Consider the following 24,726-nt stretch of genomic DNA (forward strand, 5'->3'; position numbering starts at 1 on the left):
AGGAAAAGGGAGGCAAGAGGAGAGACCCGAAGCGGCCGCCGGTCCGAGTGTCAGGTCAACTAAACTTCAGGTAAGAAGTTATGACCTGCAGTCTATCGGAGTCAGATATAAACCAAGTTTAGGTGGAGTTTATTTTCGGTATGCTGACATTTTCGTACTGCGTGCTAGCTAGCATGACGGAGTTTCTATACAGCTGTGTGGGTGCTATGTTACTGATGTTGAACTTTATTTTGTTCATACGGTTAATTATTAGAGTTGCCAACCGTCCAGTAAAAAACAGAATCGTCTGGTATTCAGAGAAAATATTACGCGTTTCGTACTGAGGTGAAAAGGAACACAGTTTGTCCCGGACTTCAGCTACAATGAAAAAGACACAAAGCTAAAGCTGCACAGCTGCCTCTTCTTCTCTCCCGTTTCTACTTCAATCACGAAACTGATCAATGATCAGCTGATCGGCTTTTCTCTCTTGTTTATTTATCGCCCACTTTGCGCCAGAAAGAGGAAACCAGCGGATGTCGCGTTAAACAACAGCAGCACGTTTAAGCTTGATCAGCTGTTGTTAGAAGTTATTTAATATTAATTTCTAGTATCAGCTGATGTTTGCTGGAGCCACAGCTTTAAAGCTGCTGGTCATTATATCGGTTTGGTTATCTGGTGAGAGGGAAACATGAAGATGAAACCAGGAGATGTCCTTACTGAATCATCAGAGCTGAACAGGTGATGTAGAAACAGGTTTACCTTTTAGGTGACATGAATGAGTTGAAGGGAAGTTATGAACTGTTTCTGAGAGACAAATAACACCAGCATCCTTTTCTAAGTAGCTGACAGCTGGTAACTGTGCAGGGGCGGGTCTAGCAAAGTGTTGCCAGGGGGCCAGGTAGGGCATTAACAGAGAAAGGGGGGGACAAAGAAATACTTTTCTTTCTTATTCTCATTTAAAATGTCTCGCTTTTAAAAAAAATAATTATCTGAGTCTTACAACAAACAATTGATAGATTGATACATATATACCATCAGAACAGTGTACATCACTGTCACAACAGTGTTTGTTTTCATTCAAAGGCTTTATGATTTTTCCTATAATGGTGGGCTGGTCTCTAGTCAAAATGCCCGGGATGATTTTTTTGTCCCAGTCCAGCTCTGTGTGCAGCTCATCTGCAGTCTGGTGTTACCTACATCTTCCTATTCAGAATGCAGAATTTCCAAGTTCTGAGTACAATCAAAAGCACCACGACTGCAGTTTTTGTGTTGGATGTAAAAAGCAGGCTAGAATCATGCGGCGGTCAACGACGGTCCAGGCGTGGGATTTCTCTCGTGGAAATGTGCACATTATTTTTTCCTTTCTATTGGTAGGTGGCACAGTGCACTTGTGGCAAGTAAGCAAGCTAGAAGACTGGCAGTCTTGCTGGGTATCCAGTTATGGAAGCAACACATTAACAAGAGAATTCTGAGTAAAACCAAAGTTACTTTCCCTAGTAACTAGTTACTCTGAAAGTAACGAGTAACTTGAAGTAACTGAGTTACTTTTTTAGAGAAGTAACTAGTAATGTAACTAAGTTACTAATTTAAAGTAACTTACCCAACACTGGATTTTATGCATTTAAAATAACACACTCCTTGTGTCCACACACATATGGACACTTGGAGGACAGAAAAAGAAGTGTCAGGCCTAAAAACCTGTGATGAAACTCATGTTCTTAAGAAATAGGAAAACATCCAGCAAAGACCTTATGCAGGATCTGACAGGTGCATCTGGCCTTTCAGTAGTTCCTACTGTTCACCAAAGCCTCATCAGAAAAAGTATCAGTGGAAGCCTGGTTGTCAAGAAGCCTTTCTCAAGGATGGGTAAAACGAAGAAAAAGCTGAGATAAGCCAAAGTACACAAGAACTAGGCTGAAAATCTGTGGAAATATGTTTGATGGATTAATGAATCCAAATTTGAAACTTTGGTTCACATCACTGTCAGTATATATGAAGAAGGTCAGGAGAACGGTACAACACTGATTGTGTACAGCCATCAGTAAAACTTGGTGGAGACTCTTCAGCCAGTGGTTTTCAGGATCTTGTCAAAAATGATGCAATTCCGAACACAAAGATTTTGATCCAGCATGCAATGCTGTTTAGAAAGGATTCGACTGGCAGCAGCTTTGTTTTTCAGCATGACAGTTACGTACTACCCGTGCAGTAAAAGCATACCTGGGTAGCAAAACACCCAGTGGAACGCTACCCGTCATTGAACAAAAGGCAGCCAGTGTCTAAAGAAGAATGTCCTTTAAGAAGCCTGTATTCTCTGTATTATTGTCTTTACCTTACAATGTAAAGCCCCTTGAGACAACTGATATGGTGCTATATAATACAACTGAATTTTTCCTTAAAAAAAAGTGTGATGACGAATAAAAATGGTCATAACAATTATTGACTTCCAAGCTTGTTAGAATTTGTACAAACTGTGTTTTGCCTTACATTTATGTTGGCATGTGTTTTTTTTTCCTCAAAAAAAAAAAGAGTTCTGTTCTGTACTCTCTTTCTGCCTCAGTAAAGCACACCTTAAGTGTTTAAGTCTTACTAAGGACTATTGTCCCATTGTATGAAAGTGGAAGCCTCTTACCAATTCCACACTGGCACACATTGTCTGTGTGTTGCCTTTGGCTGCCAGCATGACTCAGTCATGCTGTGTCAAACATCAGCGCTGAACTGAGCAGCTGATGAGGGCTAACAGTGACTGACACAGGCAGGGGGCATATGGAAAGAAGGAGAGAGGGAGGAGTAACTCTCGAGTCGCTGCCGTGCCTGTTTCTTGCCATTACAAGTTTCTTATGAGCATGCTGTTTGTTTTATGGAAGAAGTGTTGCAATATGTTTTCATTTTGTCTAGGTATATTTGTCTGTAACTGTTTTTAGCTAGGGGATCCATACAATACAGCCCTGACTGGACAACAGTGTCTTTAGTTGTAATTACTTGAGCAAATTCAATTACAGTATTCAAATGGGAGGATGAAACCTGTGTTCGACATTGTTGTTGTTGATTAGATAGCTGTAGAAAGCAGAGGACAGTGCAGGAGTGGGGATTAGAGCCGAGCTGCTTGTTCCTTGTGTATGTACTATATGTGATGAGAATCAATGGGAACTGCCTCTAGTAGGTACATGCTGCAGGGATAACAGTGTCACTAATGAGCACTGCATAGAGAGGTACCTTTAACAACTGCAGAACTTTTCCTATTAGTGGATAAGTGTGTGTGTGTGTGTGCACGCCAAAGTGTGTCTCTCCCATGCCAGATCGCCTCTGCCTCATTATGTGAAAACGTAGTTTAATAACCAGCAGGAACAGTGGAAGCCTCAGTCTGTGTCTACTTTTCACTGGCCTGCCTTATGTTATGAAATGAATAGCGACACAAAGATGGCTTAAGCTGCTAAAACACCATCATACAATAGTTGATTTATCTTGACAAAGCAAAGCTTCATCTTTCAGCCTGGTTGATAAACCAATATAGAACTATTGATTCCTGCAGGGATATTGTCTTCCAGCACCATGTCATCAGAGTTCAGGATGGAAATAGGGCTGCTAAACAGCCGCCCCAAAGAGTCAGTGTCTTGCACAAGGACATGACAGACATTGCATATGAAGACAAGCCAAGTTCTTGTTAAGGGAGATGTATTTCTCTTGTTTTCAAATATTTATCTCTGTTTCTTAGGTTAACACCAGGTATCACATCATGATTAAGCGGTCCCCCTGTCTGTCCCTCTCAACAGCTCGCTTGTAAGGTGTGCAGTCTTGTGGGACTGCAGAGCTGCACTGTTGCACCGTCCGAAAAGCTTCATTATTCCTCTTCATCGCAGTGTTCTTACTGGTGCATGTAGTGCGAGGCTGGGTATTAAGTGCTTTCTAAACTGAAGGCTCTCTGGGGAGCTGTGCAATGCTGACTCACAGCCAGGTGCTCGCTTTCACACTTCACTCGGAGGAGAGTGGCAGATGGTTCTGCTCAATGAGAAAGACAAACACACACATTCCTATGTACATATTAGTGTTTTATAACACATGTTGAACAACACACACAGCCATTCAAATATTCAACCTGCAGCTTAATATCATCCTTTCTAATTTCTTCCAGCTCTCTCTTTACTGTTTCTTTACATCAGTAGTTGCTACAACTGGTGCTTGTTACGGGTTAGATAGAGAATGGATGGATGGTTTTTGTTTTTGCTTTAGCTAACTAACCAATAAGGAATGTCAGAACGTCCATGTCAGTCATTTGTCTGCTCCTTATGATAATGACCAAGCCTCAGCATGTGACCATCTTTATTGTGTTAAGTGGGATTTATGATAATATGCATCAGCAGCAAGGTAAAATTTTTCACAAGCCATTTTGGACTTTTGTTCTGGTTGTTTGACTCACAGATCTCTCAAACATATGCTAAACATTTAGGGTTCCTATTGGAATTATTTTTCAGGGAAAATAGATTTGAATGGGAATTTCTAGAAATTAATTTGAAATTTTCAAATGCAGTCATATGTGCAGTGTAGGGAGTATATTAACCTTTCAGAGGTTGTTGTTAGGCTGAAACTGCTGGAGAAAAAGCTCTGAACAATAAATTAATGGAGCATACGTGAGACTCTAGCCTTATTCCTTAACCTTATTTTCCCTGTTATATATATTAGATTACAGTTTTTCTACTTTACTGTTTATTTACTGTTGTTCGTTTGGTTGGTTTTTTCGCTAAGTATTTTTAGCAGTTGTATCAATAATGGTGGCCCTTGTTTGTAGATTACCAAACAATAAATTCTACCTATTGGGTGAATGAACACAGTGCATATTTTGAAGCTATATGCATGCAGAAGAAGGTGAGGAGAAACAACTGCATGTAAAAGGCAGTGCAGGATTTGTCATTTGCAAGTGCTAAGTGTTCCTACTGGTCAGTAAAAGACAAGTAGTCCATACAGATCTGCCTCTTGGTTTAATATCAGTAGTATTTATACATACATTTTGGGAGAGAGTAGGGACAAGCTACAGCAGCTGAAGTGCAAGGACACTGCAGCAGACCAGAGAGTCCGATATTGGGATGAAGTATAAGTGGCAGAGTGGAAGATATGGGATATGGTGTATAGCAAATGACAAGAGAGGATCATCATCTTCCATGAGTTTTGCCTCTTGGAGGAGGGGATTAACATTTTGTTTGTTTGCTTGTTTTTTTATAGCTGATTATATGCTCTTCCTTTTCCTCTTAATGTGCTATAGTGGCTCAGTGTACACTGTGTGAATAGCTTTTTTGTGTGTAGTGTGCAATACAGACTGTGTCGCATAAAACTGTGCAGACGGAAACACCAGGAAAAACTGAGATCATTCAAACACTGTAGTGGCAGATGTAATAGCACAGTTTAAATCTCACAGCTATCAGAACACAGTTGTTTCCCATGAGGCCTTTTAGTGCAAATCCTGATGTTATTTTCAAAGTTAAATCTATGAGAACAAGTCTCTATGAGATAAAATGTACTCAACAACAAAGTTTGTTTCTCTGTGAATAAAAAACGAAACATAGACTGAAAATAAGAATTGTGTTTCTGATTTTCAGCTGTTTACGAACGTAAATACACTGGAGGGAGGAAATAAAGACAGGCTTTGTGTATACGGTTTGAATAGTGGCATGCATTTATGTGTTCCCCCACAGCGTCCCACACAATGCACCCTACAATGTACATGACTAATGTATATGGGTAGGTGGAAGTGCCTCAGTGCATTTGAATGTCTTCACAGTTGAACCATTGTCTCCCACTATTTCAGTGGAAGGACGACTGTGAGTGGATGACTAATCCCAGCGTGTTTCTTTGCGCCAGGAGTTTGAAAACACAGAGGGAGAGGAGTACCAGGCAGATCTCTCCGCCCTGGCCTCGCCTTCCTCCCAGAATGGCCCCGAGGTTTACATCCTTCCACTCACCGAGGTCTCCCTGCCTGTCTCCAAACAACCTGGCAGATCCAGTAAGAAACTGCACAACAGCATACACACATAACACTTCTAAGTGATGTATTGGAGTATTTGAACTTCTATAAACTTGGGTTTGCTTGGTGTTTTTTTTTTTTCAGTCCTCTTGACCTCCATTATTTCTTTTAAGCCATTCTAAGAGATGTAACAAAGGCTGCATTTCTCAAGTGGATTATGGAACATCTCACTGGGTTTATTCATGTAGAAGATATAAACTGAGCAAATTCTGCCAAGCTTAGTTGGCCTTCTTCATTTTTAGTCTTTTATTTGTTTCTTCTCCCCTACCCTTCATCTCAGTAAAAGAGCGATATCTAACTACTACATATAGAAACTGACCTACTGCAATGCTGCATAATTTAGCAAATATAAAAAAGGGATCTGACCTAACCCCATTGTATGTGACTGCTACAACAGTCTTTTCTCAATCTTGCCAACATATTTAACATCCATGGACTGTTGAGACAAACAAACAAAGACGAAAAAACCCCAACAAAAAACAAAAACCCTGCAATTTACTCCAAGAGGCAAATATAATAGCAAATTAATGATGATTGCTTAAATCGCTTAATTTTGATGTGACTTAGTTTTACTTCAAAACCACTTCACTTACAAGGCATCCTGGTCAGGTGTCCAAATCACCTCAACTGTCTTCTTTCGATGTGAAGGACTAGCAGCTCTACTTTGAGCCCCTCCTAAATGACCAAACTCCTCACCCTATCTCTAACAATGAGCCCAGACAGCCCCGAGAGAAAATTCATTTACATTTCCCTCATCCGTGATCTTTTTCTTTCAGTCACTGCCCAGAGCTCATGACCATAGGAGAATGTAGGAACTTACACTGACCATTAAACTGACAGATTCACTTACATGCTCAGTGTCTGCAAAGATGTCACGTATCCATCTGTCAGTCTCCTGCTTCACTCTCTCTTCATTTGTGAACAAACGCTAAGATACCTTAAAGTCCTATACTTGAGGCAGCAGCTTGTTCTGAACTGGAGTGGGCATTCCACCCTTTTCCAGCTGAGAACTATGGCCTTAGACTTGGAGCTTCTAATTCTCATCCCAGCCACTTCACACTTGGCTGCAAAGAGCCCCAGAACAAACTCAAAGGTGATGGCTCAATGAAGCCAGCAAAACCACATAATTTGCGAAAAACAGAAACGAGATCCTGAGACCACTGAACCTGACACTCCCCCACCCCCCAGCTGCACCCGAAATTCTGTCCCTGAACAGAATCGACCAACACCCACTGAAGCAAGTCTGACTGATTGCTGGAAATGTAAACCAACTCTAACTGCAGTTGAACAGTGACTGGAACTAGCAAAAAACAAACACAAAATCCAGGCAGTTACACTGTAGCACCCAATTAGCCTCATGCTTTGCTCAGGGCATGTTGGCATGTGACAGGGGCAGCAAACAGTTTCTGCTTTCCTGTCTATATTTCAGCAGCAAAGATAACACCTTTTAGATTTTCCAGCCTAGCATTTCACAGTCACATCAGCAGATGGAGTTTTGCCCAGGGGGGGTCATTGCTGCTCAGATTGAGGCTTGCAATGCAACAGTATCAGCCTCCTTTTCATAGGTGGCAGGACCAGGGCATCTATCTGTCTAAAGTAGACATGTAGACGGCGATGTCTCCAATGTTCTGATAAGTTTCAGTCTGGCAATGACATCTGAGTTTTTCTTCTTTAAAATCTCTGCTAGAGTGCCTCTGCCTCTGTTAAAACTGTGTGATACTCCCATTTGGGACTCATGGCAAACATTGACTGAATAAATAGTTCTATTTTTAAAAAACTGCTTAGGTGTAATTGGGGTCTTCTGAGACCCCAGAACATATGTCATTTGAAAAAGCACTAATTACAGCAAAAATAGAAAACAGGGACATGGAATCATTAGGAACAAATTGCCTAAAAAAGTCATGAAAATATGAGAAAAAGTGAGATATGTCAAAAATTACTGCTCTGTGATATGCATGGAACCCAGGCAATAAAATGAGGGTTAAATCCATGTTCCAGCACATAAATGCGGTTAGTTTTTTTCTGTTTTTGTCATTTTAGAACGGTGTTTCATATTATTCTCGTATTTTTAGTGAATAATTCTATATTTGTGTTATTTCACGACATTCTACCTCAGACGCGGGATGTTCAAGTGTGCTTTCGCCTTGATGTGACGTGTTTATATTTGTCGATCTCAGTGCAAGTCAGATCCTGGGTGCTCAAAGTGCCTCACCCTGTATGACTCACTGGCTGTGCGCGCTGCACTGTGCTCAGCCAGAAGGGAGGTGAGTTGCTGCTCAGCATCCCAGGATGTAAGCGCCAGCAATGATTGGACAAGGGAGCCTCAGGCTCACAGCCAATCACTATTCTCGCCTCTTTCCCCCATAGCTACTGCTGTATGATTGGTCCAGGTGTTGCAGGGTGAGGAATGGGTAAATGGCGAAAGGCGAGATCGTAAAAAGAGTGATATTGACTCCTTCCAGTGATTCAGAGGGAGAACGCTCTATGACTCATTCCTCTTTATAAATAGTTGAACCTTTTGTACTATTGGATTTACTTTTATACATGTATATTTCACACGATTAAGCACTGAAGATACACAGAATGTACATTTCCTTTAAAGTTGATATTTATGTTTTTTCTGAATAGAAGGTGTTTTACGCTTTTTGTTAGCTATAGATAATCATCAGAAGCTCCTTCATATGTCATAAACTGCCTACCCTCACACTAGCATGCACGGGATGAATGAATTGTCCTCATTACTGGTAAGAAAATACCAGTAGTATACTTTATACACCGGCCATGGATAATATTTTCTATATGAACCCATATATCAGTTTGAACACACACCACAATGTTTCCCTTTAACCATCTGAGAGTTCTTCTTTTCCACTTGTTGCTCTAATCTTTTGTTCAAGAGATCATATCAAGCTTTCAGACTCCCTATAGAAGCTTAAAGCCGACTCAAAGTCCATGTTTAAAGTGTTAGCATGTATTCCCAGTTGCATCTTTTCAAGAAATGTCATTAGTAGGACAGGAATGCACACTCACGCTCATAAATTCCACATTTGGAATAATATGACTTCTTAATTTCTCTCTCTCTCTGTCGCTCTGTCGAGCAGGGATAGTGGAGGCTTGGAGGCTGGGGTGGAGAAGTGTTGTTCTGTTATCACTGTGACACAACCTCTGTCCAGCGTTCCAGTGGAGAATGGGCCTTGTGTGCCACTTTTTTTGGATGTGTGTGTCTGCAAGTGTGTGTTTGGTGCACTGGGTACCAGGAGACACTGTGAGTGTGTGTGTGTGAGTGAGCGAACCAAACAATGGGCCTGTTTTAAACCGGCTGGGCAGTGGGGGAGCATAAGGCCTGGCTAAAACGTCCATGGAACGCACAAGCGGAGGACTGGCATTATGAGGAGAATACAGTGAGGGGTCTGTGACAGAATGAGGAAAGACAGGGGAAGGGTGGTGGCATGCACCAGGACCTAAGAGCAGAGAGATAGGGGTGGTGAATGCGTATGACAGAGGTCTTTTTTTGCATCGCACAGAGCAGTGTTTGTGTCATGTTTGGCTGAGGAATGCTGCTGTTCTGGGGGATAGGGGGGCATTATGTGGACCTTATGTCACTACTGGGTGTCTTGAAGCTGCACATAGAGGTGGTGTGTCAAACGGCACATAACCAACATACGTGACAGTCACATCAGGCGGGATACATGACCAGAAGATCTTGGTGGCCAGGGCAGAAATCTCATCTCATCTTTTTTTTTTTTTGGTTCAGTAGATCGGACTTAAAGATTGTCTGCTCTTCTGTTTACTGTAGCTGGAAGTATAGCCTATATAGGAACCAGGGATTTCGGCATTTACTCGACAGCTGGAGAGCTTTAGATGAGGACAGTATGTGTTTTTGTATGTGTCCCAGTTGGAGGATGAGCTCGGTGGAGACGGGGAGAGGCAACGCGGTGAGCTTGTTCAGCTGTGCAAGGGCTCGGAGGGTTAAATCCTGCCGAGGCTCTCACACACACACTGTGACCGTGGGCTCCTTCTCACATACACACAATGAGGCTAAGTCGCCTGGGGCTGGGGCCGGGGCCACGGGCTCTTGGTTCTCACACTCTGAACCAGTACTTCATCTCAGCCTGGGACTCAGACTCAGTCCCTGTGACGGTGCTCAGAGTGGCTGGCCGCTCCGCTGCTCCATCATCATCTTCCTTTCAACATCTTCATACTTAAAATATGAGGATCCATGGAGGTATTTGATTTTGTGCACAAGATGAATGATTTGTAGAATTATGGTGTTTCTGCAATTTGTGTCGTGACAAAAAAATTCTTTGTTCTTAAAGGACAATTTAATTTATATGGAAAGTAAAACATTTATTTGGCTTCAGGCAAGTTCTCTTCAGTAAATGTGGTATTTTAGTTAGGAAATTGTTTTGCTCAGAGAGGTTTCTGTATTTTTGCCTTATCGGTGTTTTCAGTTTTCTTTTTCTCTGCTGTGGAGCTCAACTTCTTTTTGTTTCTGCAGAGAGCATTCTTAACTTTTGATTTTTTCTTTGTTTACCTTGTTCAGTGCGTTGAAAATTGTTCTTGTAAGATTTCTTTTCTCTTAGTCACTTCTTTGATGCTAAAGCCATCATTTTCTTCCTGTCTGAGAGTAACTGTATGTCTTTCTTATTGCTCTTTTCCAGTCCAACTGCTGAAATCATCAGACCTTGGACGCCACAGTCTGCTCTATCTGAAGGAGATTGGAAATGGCTGGTTTGGCAAGGTAAAACTTTTATTTAGTCCTGAAAGCATACACACAGTCAGTTTTTAGAGAGAGAGATTCAAAACACCTTTGCACTCAATATTACTTTTTCAATATTCTAGTTTAAATAGCAGTTTCCTTACTATAATAACTGGTTTCTAAAAACTGTTCCACTCTTACATCGAATGCTCCAGTGAGGCTAATTCGATCAGGGAGTTTATTCCACAGGAGAAGAGTTGAAATACACAGCCACATTAGATTCCCTACAATTTACCTCGCTTCCTGGATTGTTTCGCACACTATTTCCATTCCTGCTATATGTTTACTTTGGTTTCTAAATCTACAGTTTATCGATGCTGGCTAAATCTTGCAGGTTCTGCTGGGCGAGGTCAATGCAGGCCTCAGCACCACCCAGGTGGTGGTGAAGGAGCTGAAGGCCAGTGCCAGTGTCCAGGACCAGATGCAATTTCTTGAAGAGGTCCAACCATACCGGTCAGTTTTGTCAAACTTCACAAACTCCACACATGTTTTTATTTTGTTACCGGTATGATCTTTGCAAAATCATACCTTCTAAAATTGTCTCACAGAACCCTCCAGCACCCTGCCCTCCTGCAGTGCTTGGCACAATGTACAGAGGTTACTCCTTTTCTGTTGGTCATGGAGTTTTGCCCTATGGTAAGACACATTTTAATGACCAACTTTGTTTGTTCAGTCCTTCATATATATATATTTAATTTCTAGTTTTGCTTAGTTTTGTTTGCAGAATTAAAGAAAAGTCAGTGTCTCGTGTTCTCATATTTTTCCCCTCTTAGGGTGATCTGAAGAGTTACCTCCACAGCTGTCAAGTAGCTGATTCTGAGACACCTGACCCGTTGATCCTCCAGAGAATGGCATGTGACATTGCTTCAGGGCTTCTGCACCTTCACAAAAACAACTTCATCCACAGGTACTTGTGTCAGTCCCGCTCCTTTACCTTCTGCAACTTGAGCTTTAATAGGAAGAGTCTACTTGAATGGTTTGTGCGCCACCTGTTGGTCTCTCCTGGCAACAACATCCTGGTGCTGCCTGAGTAGTTGTCACAAACTCCAGCATCAGTGATTTTGTTGCTGGGGGCGAGCCCCTCTCGCTCTCACTCCACCATCCATGCAGTGGTGGTGGCCATAGCAACCAATTAGTGACTGCCAGGCTGAAAGCTCCCATTGTGGAGGAGGTGAGATTCCACTTACTGACTTATTTGTGAGTGTGTTTACGCACTTAGGTGATATGTATGTTACTCTAATTGCATAATTCTGTCATTTATCACTGAATTTTAACTGACAACATTACTGTATCTTGCAGCAAAAAAAAGAAGTGCTGCAGGTTAAAAGAAAAATCACCCCAGACTCTTCTCAAGATACTTCAGCTGCAATTTTTTAAACTAGATCGGATCACAAGAGAAACATTTTTTTAAACATGAAAATACCAAAAAGTTAAATTATTAATGAACAGGCTTAGACAAAGCCCCCTCACCATAACACACACATGGACAGAGAGTTAATTAGGTGACAACAATAACAGCTACATTGTTGCACATAGTGCGTCTTTCTGAATAAAAGTGGCATTGTTTTAGAAATCTCTATTTAACAGTTTTTGGGGGGGTTGGTTGTTTTTTATTTTCAACAGTGATCTGGCCTTGCGAAACTGCCTGCTAACATCAGAAATGTCAGTTAAGATTGGAGACTATGGACTTTCTCACAGTCGGTACAAGGTCAGTTTTTTGAAATATCTGTAATTTTTAAAGACTGCTAGTAATGCTCCTAGTACTCAATATATCTTTTTTTTTTAATTCTGTAGGATGACTATTATATAACACAAGACCAGATTTGGGTACCCCTGCGCTGGATTGCACCTGAACTCATAGACGAGGTCCATGGAAACCTGTTGGTTGTTGACCAAACTAAAAGCAGCAACATATGGTGAGTTATGTAAAGGGAGAGAAATGGAAGCTTTTATTGCAGATTATCGAAGCTACAGTTTGAGTTTACACATACTTAAGGCAAGCTGTCAGAAGGGTTACCGAATGACTTGAACATTTTGTTGTTTGGAACGTTTTTCTATCCGGAATATGTGAATTGACCAACCTAAAAGATTTCTTTGTGTGTTTCAGGTCATTTGGGGTGACTTTGTGGGAGTTGTTTGAGCTGGGAAACCAGCCGTATAGACACTACTCTGACAGACAGGTCTTGACATATGCTGTGAAGGAACAGCAGCTTAAACTACCCAAACCCCAGCTCCAGTTCCCCTTGGCTGACCGCTGGTAAGATATCCACACATAACTACACTCCGGAGAACCCACTGTACATACAGTGAATACTGACACTCAGAAAAGACTAGTAGCTTATACATTAGTGATGCCACACAAAATAGATTCTAGATGCTGGTAAGCCTTCAGTTCAAACTGACCAATGAGTTTCTAACAACCTTATGTTTCCTGTTTTATCCATCCATCCATCCATCCATCTTCATCCGCTTTATATCTTTTTTTTATTTATTTTGATGCAAGTCCCTTGTAGCAACATTTGTCTTTGCTACCAAGGGCAGATGATCAATACTCTCCCTATTCTTTATGATCCCTTGGCATCGACCAGATCTGAATCACCTCATTCATCTTTACCTGGGAAGCCTGCCAGATATTGTTTTTTATTTATTTTGTATTTCAAAATTGCTCCCTAAGGAATTAAACTATTTGGTACAAACACTGAGAAGCCACATAGATGCACAAGGAAAGGCATAAACATCTTCTAACTGTGTCAGCATCTCCACTGCACCTCCTTCATATACTATGCTGTATATGCTATTGACCAGTGCAGTAAATAAGTGCTAGGTGTTGCTATAAAGTGCTGACTTTCAAGTTCTCCTTATATTACCTTTTTTTTTTAAAATGTTGCTTCTGAATTTTCCAGCTTAAAGTGTGTGTGGTTTTTTCTGTCCCTCTTCTCCGCTCAGGTACGAGGTAATGCAGTTCTGCTGGCTGCAGCCAGAGCTGAGACCCAGCAGTGAGGAAGTCCACCTTCTGGTCACATACTTGTGTGCCAAAGGCTCCAGTGAAGCTGAGGAAGACTTTGAGCAACGCTGGAATGCCTTGAGACCCAATTTGCTTGGCAGCACCTCTCACACAGCTACATCCACAACTCTAGTTCTAACCCCTACACCAGCCTCAGCTGATGCCCCTAATACAGACCAAACTCAAGCAGTGGAGCTGGCCTCCTCTGCTTCATCCTCCTTCCCCCTCTTGGAGCACTTCTCTGACAGCTTCCACTCTGACACGGGTGATGACCTACTGACTGTCACAGAGACCAGCCATGGTCTCAACTTTGAGTACAAATGGGAGCAGGCCCGAGCTGAGCAACCCTACTGCTCCTCCTCCACCAGTGGTCCACTGGGCCAAGGGAACCCACACTACCAGGATATCTACTATTCAAGCAAGGGAAGCACCACAGGGGGCTGCAAGACTGATAGCCTTACCTCAAGCATGTCCCCATCCTATTATGAATCCCAACACCCGAGTGTGGTTCCAGTATTGAGTGCCCACAGCCCCTCAGTCAGCAGTGAGTACTACATTCGCATAGAGGAACCAGTAGAGTGTAACATTAACCTGGATGACAGCATTGTGGACTACAGCCCAGGATTAGAAGTCAGTGACAGTAGATTGTTATCTGAGAGTGAAACTTGTTCAATCACAGCACAGCCCAGCGCATACTGGTCAACTGCTGATAACATCAAATCCACTGCCTATGACTCTGATTCAAGTCCCACTAACCAACTAACCAAGGAACCACTGCTCAGACACATATACAGCACCAGCCCCCCACAATTAGGCCACTCCCAAAATTGCCTTTCGGCCAATCTCAATGACTCTGCAGAAAGGCCAGCAGAGTCTAAGGAGCAGTTAGAGAACCCACGCAGTTTATCACAAGCAGTCAGTAGCCCCAGCTTAGGGTTCTGTGATCCCTACCTTGAAGCAAACACAAATCATAGCACAGTTAATGAAAGCTGCCATAATATGGTAGGTCATCTTAGAAAGAGACTATCTATTGTTAACCACATCGGAATTGATGCAGGAACTGCTGACGGCGTGCTTTTGGGTCAACAGAGAAGTGGAGAAATCGAGGATGACCTTTTCTCCGACGGAGAGGCCACAAACTGGATCTCAAATCATTCTGCAAACAATAACAGCCTGAGCTTTGACACAAGGCAGACAGGCAGTGGAAGTGACAGCTATCTGGATCTGCAGTATACCGGTCAGTCAAACACAACAGAAGTATGGTCTTTAACCAAAGCCACCACCAGAACCTTCCACAGCTCCAGGTCTTGTGGTGCCTCAGAAGGAGGAGGACGAGGATCTGACTGTAATAGTTGTAGCAAACCAACTGATTTAGGCTCATACATTCACTTATGCCACCAAGAAAAAGAGGAAGATGCCTTTCAAGTGGAAAGGAACATAACTGCAGATAATGTGCAAAGTACCAATTCTCTCACAGATGCAAGAATAAATACCAGAGATAGAGAGGGTGGAAAATATGAAACACAATCATTTCTTAATGGAGAGAGAACGTATTCTGAAATGATACCTGAGGCAAGCCACATAAAATCACCATCCTCTTTTAGGAAGCCTCAGGCTAGTCAAGCAGGACAACTGTCAGATAAGCAGAGAAGTAAGATCTGGGAGGGCATTTCGACAGGAGTATCTTTTGATCTGAGCGACAAGAAGCTAAACTATGCAGAGACACCTGAGAGAAGCAGAACATTAGATAGTGGAGTTGGGGTAAGAGACTCCAGCATATGCCTGGTTGAACTTGGTGACTACAGTGAGGAAGAAGATGACATTACAGATATTACTTCAGGGATCTTTGCCGACTTCAACCTCGACTATGCTGAGATAGAGGAGGAAGAGCTCAGCCCGCAGAAGAAGCCAGAGGCAGCTGGTGACTCTGTAGACACCAACAACCTGTTTTCATCAATGGCAAGCCCCTTAAGCCCTGATCCCTTCAATATCCCAGTCCTGCCCAAATCGCTTGATAGCGGCTATGACACAGAGAACAACGAATCTCCAGAGTTTATTTTTAAAGAGCTTGGAGATCCCCTGGGTGGTGAGAGGAGCCCTAGGCTGGGCGGAGAATCCGAGCTTGTTTTGCAGGTGGGTTTAGGACAAGGGGTCTGCACTTCCACAAGCAACTCAGAGGTACAGTTAAAAAGTCTTACCGAGAAGAACCCCTACAGGGACTCAGCCTATTTTTCTGACTATGAAGAGAGGAGTCCCCAAGAGGACGGCAGTAAGTTCTTTGCAGGTCCATGTAACTGTCACCCCCCTGCTGAGAAACCAAGCTTTTTAGGAAATAATCATGCTGTAGAAAAGAAGTTTGCCAATGGGGAAACTTTAACAAATCTGAGACACATCAAAAATTGTGTTTTGGTGAATCTCTCAGAGGCTGACAATAGTTCACCCCATTCTCTTCCCACCCCTGGGTTGTCTATGCTGTCACCGTTTCCTCCACAGATGGGTGGCTGCCTCACCAAAGAGTCCGCCCCTGCAGATGATGATCTTGGGTTGGAGACAGAGCACTCAGGAGACGAACCTTCCACAGAGCTTAACCCCGCCATTGGATCTGAGCCAAATTCCACTGTCCCGGATGCCCAGGAAGAGGGGAGCAGGAGAGAAGAAGACTGCTCCAATTTCCAGTCATTGCATACTGGCTCCACCATAACCAACAACGACAATGACGAGTCCCCCAAAGAAAATGAAAATGGTGATGGATCCACAGAGGAGGAGGAGCTACCCGAATTCAGTCATGTCAACGAGGAGACAGACGACAGAAGGGATGGTGCGAGAATAAATGAGGAAGAATTTGAGGACATAGACGCAGAGGAATGTGACTCACAAGACAGTTTGTGTGGAGAATCCAATGGTCCTCTTGACCTGTCCACTTCCTCATCATTGCTGGAGCTTTGTGGAGAAGATGTAAGAGCTCCACTGGAGGAGGCAGAGGATGAAGATGACTCGGATGATAGCGAGTCTGATGAAGAGCTGAGGACCTACAACATTCAAGATGAAGACAGTGAGGAGAGTGAGGAGGATTTCACCACAGTGCCGGTGGTGGTGAGTGACTGCAGCAGGGCTAGACACCTCCGCAGCCTCCTGAAGATGCCCGGCCTGCTCACCGAATCCTTCTGTGAGGAGTTGGAGAGGAAGAAAAAAGCGGTGTCTTTTTTTGATGATGTCACAGTGTTCCTTTTTGACCAGGTACAATATTTTAATAGGTCAACATTGTACAAACTGGGGACATTATTATATTAAATTAAATCACTTAATTGGTTTTTATGCCTTCCAGGAGAGCCCCACAGGAGAGCTGGCCGACTATTCCTTCTCAACAGAAGTAGAGTCGAGTGGAGAGGAAACATCAGAGACAAAAAACTTTGACCAGCAGCCCCAACCTGACCCTGAACTTGAAGTTCAGTCATGTGAATCACCCTGTGTTTCTAAACAAACAGATGGAAACAAATCAGAAGAGGGTGAGGATGCAATATGTTGCAAAGAATAAGCCTAACTTTTTTTCACACTGCATTTAACGAAGTGATTATGACTTTCTGTGTGCATTCAGGTGGGAACTGCGAATTGGAAGATGACCTGTCCTTTGAGCCCTGTCCATCCTCACCTGTCACCACACTTGAGCCTGCATTAACACCCACTTCTCTCTCCAACAGTCCCGAGGCACCTAAACCAGCCGCTGTAGCACTTAATCGTTTTATGGTGTCACGATTCTCTATCACACATGTTTGCGACTCCCAGATGAGCTCAGCAAAAGGTAAAAATGCCTTGTAGTCCAACTTGTAGTAGTAAAAGTTTTTCTAAAATTGTGACACTCCACCAAACGTCACCTCAGTTTATAATACTGGTGCTACTTTGTAATGTAGCTATTGAAAGATGGCTTCCATTGTAATGTTGGAAGCAAAGATCCACTTGCAGCTAATATAAACAGCTGAAAGACGAAGTGGATTTAAAGATTCATAAAATCTAAAAATTTAAGTGCTAAAATATTTGCAGGGATGTGGCTTATTATACGTTTGGCACAAAGAAAAAGTAGATCTAGGGCATTTCTGGTTAATTTGTTTTTGTTGTGAAGTTGGTAAATAAATAAATATAATATTTTTACCTTCTATTTCCAATCTCTTGTGTCCCACAGGGAACAGTGACGATAATCCAAAAGACTGAGAGTGCCCTGCCACCACGATGAGAGAAGGTCGATTCCAGGTTCTTCTCAACACAGAAAAAGCAGCATTATTATATCTAGATGTTTTACAGAGTTTTATTTTTTAATCGACCTTTGGGGCATCTGACCCTGGTGACCCTTTCTGAGACAGTGCCTCATATTATAGTGAAGTACCCCGAATGATTTGCACACTATTATTATTATTTTATTTATTTTTTATGAAGAAAGAGCAATAGCTGCACGGATGGCAACCTGAAGTGGATACAAAGCAAAGTGTTATTGAAATAGAAATAGTTTTGACATGCAGTATTTATTTGCTAAATGCGGCATCAGTTCGTTTTCGTGACCTTACAGTTCTTTTAATTTGTGAATTATAAAAATAATCCCCCCCAAAAAAGGAAAAAAAAAGTGAAATGACAGACATAGCTGCTCCTCTCATTGGCTGCCTTTGTCCATCTGCTTACCATCTGGCATTTTCTGGCAACTTAAGACTGTTACGGCTCTCATTGCTGGTGCCAGAAAACAGTGCTTGATGATTGTTACATAAGCAACTACAATGGATTTTCAAACAAAATATTTGACTTCAATGAAAAGTTATGGCTGGTGATGATGGTGGAGCTGGAGGTGCTTCATCCTAATTTGTCACGTTATCAAGGTTGCATCCAAATCACCACTGTGGGACTTTGTGGATTTAATGTTAATGGCAACATAATACAGAAAACCAGGATGTTACCACTACCATATTCTCCACCACTCACTCTACTTAACGACAACCCACAGCTCTCCACACCTTTCTGAAACACTTTGTGTTCCCCACGTTGCTCTTCGTGTCCACAGTCTGCAACGAATCAGCTGAACAATGAGATTCCCCCATTAGTGTTCACGTGCCGTTTATAGATTTAGTTGTTTTTTTTTAAATAAATTTGATCATAAGTAGAATGACTTTAAAAGGGACTTAGATGTGTCACCACTGTTGAGTGGTGTCAGTATCAACATGCCAGTTATAAATGTTGAATGTCAGTTATCATTTTCGCATCTTTTCTACATCTAGGTCTTGGTCTCATCCATTATGCATCGGTTATGTTAGTGCTGAATGAATCGGGTATGAGGTGATAAGGGGAAGAAAAAAAATAGGACAATTGTATGAATCCTATATCAACATGTAGCAGGTAGCTTGACTTGAATTACTACTGCTGTATCGGCAGCTCACTCCCCCCTCTCTATCCTCCTGTAGCTCCAAGTGCCAATTCAGTTTCCTCTTTCCTTGCCTTTGAAGTTCTGCAAGAAGAGAAAACATTGCGAGTATTTTTGTATAGAGAATTTGAAGAAGATGCAATCCAGGATGATAGTCTCTCAAATTTGCCAAAGAGATATTTCAAAGCCCATTGGCTAAAGTGGCAGACGCCTTTGGAGAAGGTGAGGTGGGTTGTTCTATGCACCGGTAGTAACATCATTGCTCTTTCCATTCATCCCTCACTCACGGCTGTTGTACTATCCAAAACAAATAAATCCAAATACTTTTTCCCCCTCTTGTGTCTGTGCTATATTTATCTGCATTAATGTCAACAAGTGCAAAACAAGCAAACACAACACGTAAAAGTATGAAGTCTGTGCCCATATGGATTTATTTTGGACAAGTTAATTTACATGCATGGTCTGCAAAGTACAGATATAATACAAACAGAGAGACATGGACGAGGGGAGAGCTATATAAAAGTTAAAAAAATGCATTTGAAACTTGATTCTTAAATGAGCTATGTAGTAAAAGCATGACCGTATTTCTCAGTGGAAACAACTTATCCACAAAAGAAAGTTTTTGTGATGTAACAGTTTATTTCCTGGAGTCTAAGAGGCATTTCAGCTCATTCACACAACACATTCTTACTTTTTAACCACACTTTCAGCACTAACCCCGTACATCATATTGTAAAAAAGAAAAACATGCCTCTAATCTTGTGTCCCAGGTGAGTGTACTGTAAAATACTGAGAACAAATGATCAAAGCTATGATAATACTGTACCTTATCTGATAAGCTACCACCCCCTCAAAGCTGGATATATATATATATGTATGTATATATATATTTTAAAAAAAAACTCCTGTATGCACTGCATTTCATTTCCTGGCAATCTGGCAGCTTAGATATTACTGAAATTTGAACATAAGGAAAGAGTAGCAGTTTATTCCCGTGTTATACCTGTGGAATTGCGCCTGCACTGTACGAAAGCTTGCTCAAGCCAAAGAAAGTGAAATAATCCCATCAACTTTTCAGTAATATAAAAATACAAATAGAACTGTGATGCATATTCCCTCGAACCACTTTACAGAACAAAAGGGATATCACCATATGCATATAAAGAAAGAAAAAAAAAAGAACACCTAGAAGGCACAGTTCCCACATTGAAAATCTGGGTATACTGTATCACAACTAGTCAATATATAATTCTATATTATTACCTAACAAATGCAAAATTATAGTTTACTCATCGCCTGTCAGGGTTCAACCATCAATCTGAGTATTCAAATTACTCAGTTCACATTACAGCAATGCGTGGTAAACTGTTTACAACCATCTCTTTCTCGTTTTCTCAGTTCTCATGTAAGCAACTATTGCAGTGTGCTCCTTCACTGATACTTAATTCAAATAATATTCCAGTGAAAGTTACAGTGTAAAGTGTTGCAGAAACAAAAAAAAATAGCATAACAGAAGTACAGATAAATATTAATGTATTGGCATTACTAGTAAAACTTATTAGCAATACCTTATTCACAATTGGTATGATCTAAATAATTAAATCTAACTGTCACACTGTTCTGACTAAAACATTCAATGTTTTGTGAAAGCATTCGCAAAAAACATTGATGGGAAATTCTTTAAGTGAATTTCCACAGCCACTGGACCCTCTTGCGATAACGTTATACAACTGAAACCTGCCAGTGTTGGCCATTTTCTCTTGCTTTTTAAAAAGGAAAGGCCCGCGAGGGTAAAAAGGGGGCAGCAGGCCGCTAGTAGAAGATGGGTGCAGCTCGGTCATCAGAGAAGGAAGGCCGGAGGTAGACCTCCAGGGAACGGTCACTGTGGGGAGAGGAGGGGTGAGACAAGGAAGACTTATAGTTAGCTTGAGCAAAGTACAAGATCTAGATGGTTAATTAAGTAACCACACCCAAAGACTTCTACCTTCCTAAAGTTTCCAACAGTAAGTTGAGCAAAAAGTTGCAGTTTTGTGAGATTTAGCAAGCATATGATGAACAAATTCTAATTAAATAACGTGTTATAGGCATGCATGAAGGGTTAGTGTCTTCTCTGTATGATGTTGGGTTACACACAGAAAGAAAAAAAAATTACATAAATTAAAATACAAAAGTACTTCTTTTACAACCCAAGGCCTGCTGGATTGACAGAACCAAGTGATGCCAACTCCAAAGAGGCCAAAGGACAGAAAAGACCATCTATTCCCCGCATCTTAACTGCAGCCAGACAGCCAATGACAACAATGAGAACCAGACAGTAATAGAGAGCAGAAGATAAGAAACTGCTTGGCTGAAAGGCGATGGAGACTGGTGGACTTACGGAGGTCCTGTTCCCTCAGAACCGGGATAATTCTGGACCCAAACTGGAAGGTAAAAAGAACTTTTGGATTTGAATGGCTCATCTCTCAGATCATGCATGGGTCACATTTTGTAGGGACACTGGTTAGTCTGGTGCAAGGCATACATACTGAAACTGATAACAGTACACGACTGAAATGGGGGATGCAAAACAGAGGTACGCACTTCATGCTCAACATGCCATACTGTACACAGCACTCTACAATCCTTTCAAATTGCAAAGCTCACTGGGAACAAATCTGACAATAAACGAAATAAAATCAACCGGACGTCTGCTAAAAATGTGTGCATTGCTGTTTATATAACCCAAATACAACTCAAGCACAAGTAAGTCAAAATCATATTTAAAAAACAACCAAAGAGAAGGCCAAATAAGAAGGAAAGCAGGCAGGTAGAGCTCAGATCAAAGTGCACACAACACCACCTCACACACCGACAGGCTATCGAGAGCAGCACAGATGTTACAGGTGCTTGGGGAAGTGAGTAAGGATGAAACTGCATGCACAGAACAGAGTTGTGGCTTGAAATGAGTCACAGGTAGGTGTTAGTTTTAAGGGGGAAAAAGAAAAATGATCAGTTCTGAGCCGAACAAGGAAATTATCATCGACAGAACAGATTTCTCGTCAGACCACACTGTTTATTAATATATAGATGTATGTTTTATTTAGAATACCTTTGTAAAAATTCACCATACATTCAAGGTCAAATCTCAATATTACATTTTCTGGTTTCCCTCCACAGCATGCATAAGATAAACACTTCAACTAATCAGCAGGTTTTCATTGTTTCTGGAAATATGTTAATTTTTAATTTAATAATAATTATAATAATAATAATAATAATTATCATTTATTTTATTTTATTTTTACAAGGACAATATTTTTTTTTTTTTAAAGAAAAGACCAAAAAAACAAAACAAAAAACAAAAAACTACATAGCCACTCAGGGAATACAATCATAAACACTGAAAGCTGCAGAAGCTGTGGTTATTATTTAACCTAAAACTAATTCACAGCTGTTATTGGGGATACTCAACAGAAGATCATGGACCCTTCCAAGCTAACTGTACCTTCAGGATTAGAAAAAAAGAGTGGGGGGAAAAAGGAAAGAACAAAAAAGAAGAAAAAACTGAAAGTTAAAGGAGTGACGCATTTTATTTAAGTAATAACTGTGGCAGTAGGTTCAGGAAATGATGGCAAAAAGAGGGTTTGTGTTGACAAAAGTGGAAATTTTAATTTAATTTGCTTTGTTTATTTATTTATTTTTTTACTATACCATGTGATGACCAAAAATACAGTGCAATTTAGTGGACGGACAGAAACAATTTATATTTAGCTATATATAATGTATATCATTGAAGCTCAATTAAAAAAAAATGCTTCATTGCACATAAAGTCTGTATTAAATAGAAAAAAAAGCAAAGTAAGGCATATATGACACACCCTCTGGACGGAAAAATAAAGTCTAGCACTGACACGAGGAAGCACAGCAGGACCTAGGGGAACTCTCAGAATGGAAACAGAGTAATCTGCCACGCAGCCTTACTTTGAACAAAGCTTTTTGAGCGTGTATGTGTTTGGTGGGAAATCAATAATACTGGGCCCACTTGTGCTTAAAAAGGCCATTCAGTCAGTGGCTTTAGTACATCGACATTGAAGTCTTTTGGCACTTGTACAGTACATGAATGTCCTTTAGTTTGACAAAATGACACAACCATGTACATGCATGAAAGATAAGCAGTAGCAAAGGCAGTCTCTTGTGAGATCAGTCCGTGATGGTGGACTGTGATAGCGAATTCAGAGTCCATATCGCTGCATGCCGAGCAGGTAGGCCCCGCTCTGGCTCTCTCGCTCAACGCAATCCTCCACCCACCAACCGCTACTGTCCACACCGACACCACCAGCAGCAGCACCCCAGGACGGACGGAAGGAGGAAAGGAGGGACCCGGGGAGGAAGAGAGGACAGAAAGGAGGGATGAAACTGGCCTCTTCCATTCGGAGAAGGGGTGTGTGTGGAGGCAGAGGAGAAGAGGTGGGGATAATTGGACAGGAGGGAGGCTAAGAAGAGGGAAAGATGGGGGAGGGGGGGAAGAGGCCCCTGTGCTATCCGGAGCTGTCTGTTTCTGTCTTTATGTCTGTTCTCACACAGTCGAAATCAATTTGCCATCAGGACTGTCACTGTGGAACAAAGAGAGAAGGAAGCTTGCCAGGTCGGACACACTCAGAAAGAAATGGAGAAAGACAAGACAGGCACAAGGCGGCAGAGTAGAGTTTAGGAGAAGGGCAGGTGGGGTCAGGAAATCTATTTTGCCCCACCCACAGCTACAACTCCAAACACACCTGCCATAATCAAGAAGATTGGACTTCCAATTCCCTCATCAACACTTTTACGCAGATATGTTTGCTGATATTGTTGTGCATATGAGGAGGTTTTGATTGTGTTTGACTCGACCAGTCTTTGAAAAACAGACAAACCCAATATGTTGCTGTTGATGAGAAAATTATCAAGTCATCTCCTTAGCTGGAGGGATGCAGTATTAGTCTGTTGGGGTGAATACACCCTGCAGGACAGAGTTGTCTCAAAATACTGATACAGAAAGAAAAATACACACACATTTAGAGCAGACAGGAGTATGTAAAACATCTTGACACTGGTGCCCAAAGCCCCAGGCTGACAAGCAGCGATGACTGAGATGAAGTCAGCGTGATGTCTACTGTCACAACATGTAATCCACCAAACACCAGTACAAATGCACATACACACCAGGACATTTCTCCTCTCTCCCACTCTCACACGTACACACATCTACATACAGGTATATACGCAAAGATGCACTCCCTGATCGGACAGAAACAGGCACAGCATAATTCTGAACCTTAACCTCACATTACCCTGACGAGTCAGCAAGGGCTTGTTTAGAGTTAAAACACAATGGATCAAAAAAATCACTCTGTCAATACACTGATACTGACCCTGCTCAACTTTAACAAGCTACTTAAAAAGTAAAGACGAGCAAAGAGGAAAGGATAAAGACGACAGAAGAAATAATATTTAAAGCAAACACTGCATACATACAGTATGGCAAAGTTGCAAATTTTTAATTTTATGGCAAAGCAGAACTTTTGCTTGAGTCCAAGTGTGCTCGTTAGCTTAGAAAC

The 24,726-nt window shown here is 41.6% G+C and overlaps 2 protein-coding genes across 14 annotated transcripts in view; one reads left to right on the forward strand and one right to left on the reverse strand.

The window, feature by feature from the left end:
* The window catches only part of aatka (apoptosis-associated tyrosine kinase a), a 32,806-nt gene extending 13,323 nt beyond the window's left edge, over positions 1-19,483 (forward strand). For 6 of the 8 annotated variants that reach the window (XM_005454962.4, XM_019357872.2, XM_005454960.4 and 3 more), the window contains 12 exons: positions 5,830-5,971; positions 10,654-10,733; positions 11,086-11,204; positions 11,300-11,387; positions 11,525-11,658; positions 12,375-12,459; positions 12,546-12,667; positions 12,859-13,008; positions 13,698-16,992; positions 17,081-17,261; positions 17,351-17,554; positions 17,933-19,483. In XM_005454962.4, the coding sequence (XP_005455019.1) occupies positions 5,830-5,971; positions 10,654-10,733; positions 11,086-11,204; positions 11,300-11,387; positions 11,525-11,658; positions 12,375-12,459; positions 12,546-12,667; positions 12,859-13,008; positions 13,698-16,992; positions 17,081-17,261; positions 17,351-17,554; positions 17,933-17,961 (4,629 nt within the window). In that variant the 3' untranslated portion in view covers positions 17,962-19,483. Of the gene's footprint in view, positions 1-5,829; positions 5,972-9,711; positions 10,218-10,653; positions 10,734-11,085; positions 11,205-11,299; positions 11,388-11,524; positions 11,659-12,374; positions 12,460-12,545; positions 12,668-12,858; positions 13,009-13,697; positions 16,993-17,080; positions 17,262-17,350; positions 17,555-17,932 lie in introns of those variants that run through there. The other 2 variants (XR_266557.4, XM_005454963.4) reach the window with 2 other exon arrangements.
* A 275-nt stretch (positions 19,484-19,758) lies between these two features.
* baiap2a (BAR/IMD domain containing adaptor protein 2a) overlaps positions 19,759-24,726 on the reverse strand; it is a 51,564-nt gene continuing 46,596 nt past the window's right edge. For 2 of the 6 annotated variants that reach the window (XM_025906308.1, XM_005454964.4), the window contains one exon: positions 23,050-23,449. In XM_025906308.1, the coding sequence (XP_025762093.1) occupies positions 23,365-23,449 (85 nt within the window). In that variant the 3' untranslated portion in view covers positions 23,050-23,364. Of the gene's footprint in view, positions 21,036-21,530; positions 21,574-23,049; positions 23,746-24,726 lie in introns of those variants that run through there. The other 4 variants (XM_005454968.4, XM_005454966.4, XM_025906307.1 and 1 more) reach the window with 4 other exon arrangements.

Source organism: Oreochromis niloticus, linkage group LG4 (assembly GCF_001858045.2).
Source record: "Oreochromis niloticus isolate F11D_XX linkage group LG4, O_niloticus_UMD_NMBU, whole genome shotgun sequence".
Classification (NCBI taxonomy): Eukaryota; Metazoa; Chordata; class Actinopteri; order Cichliformes; family Cichlidae; genus Oreochromis; species Oreochromis niloticus.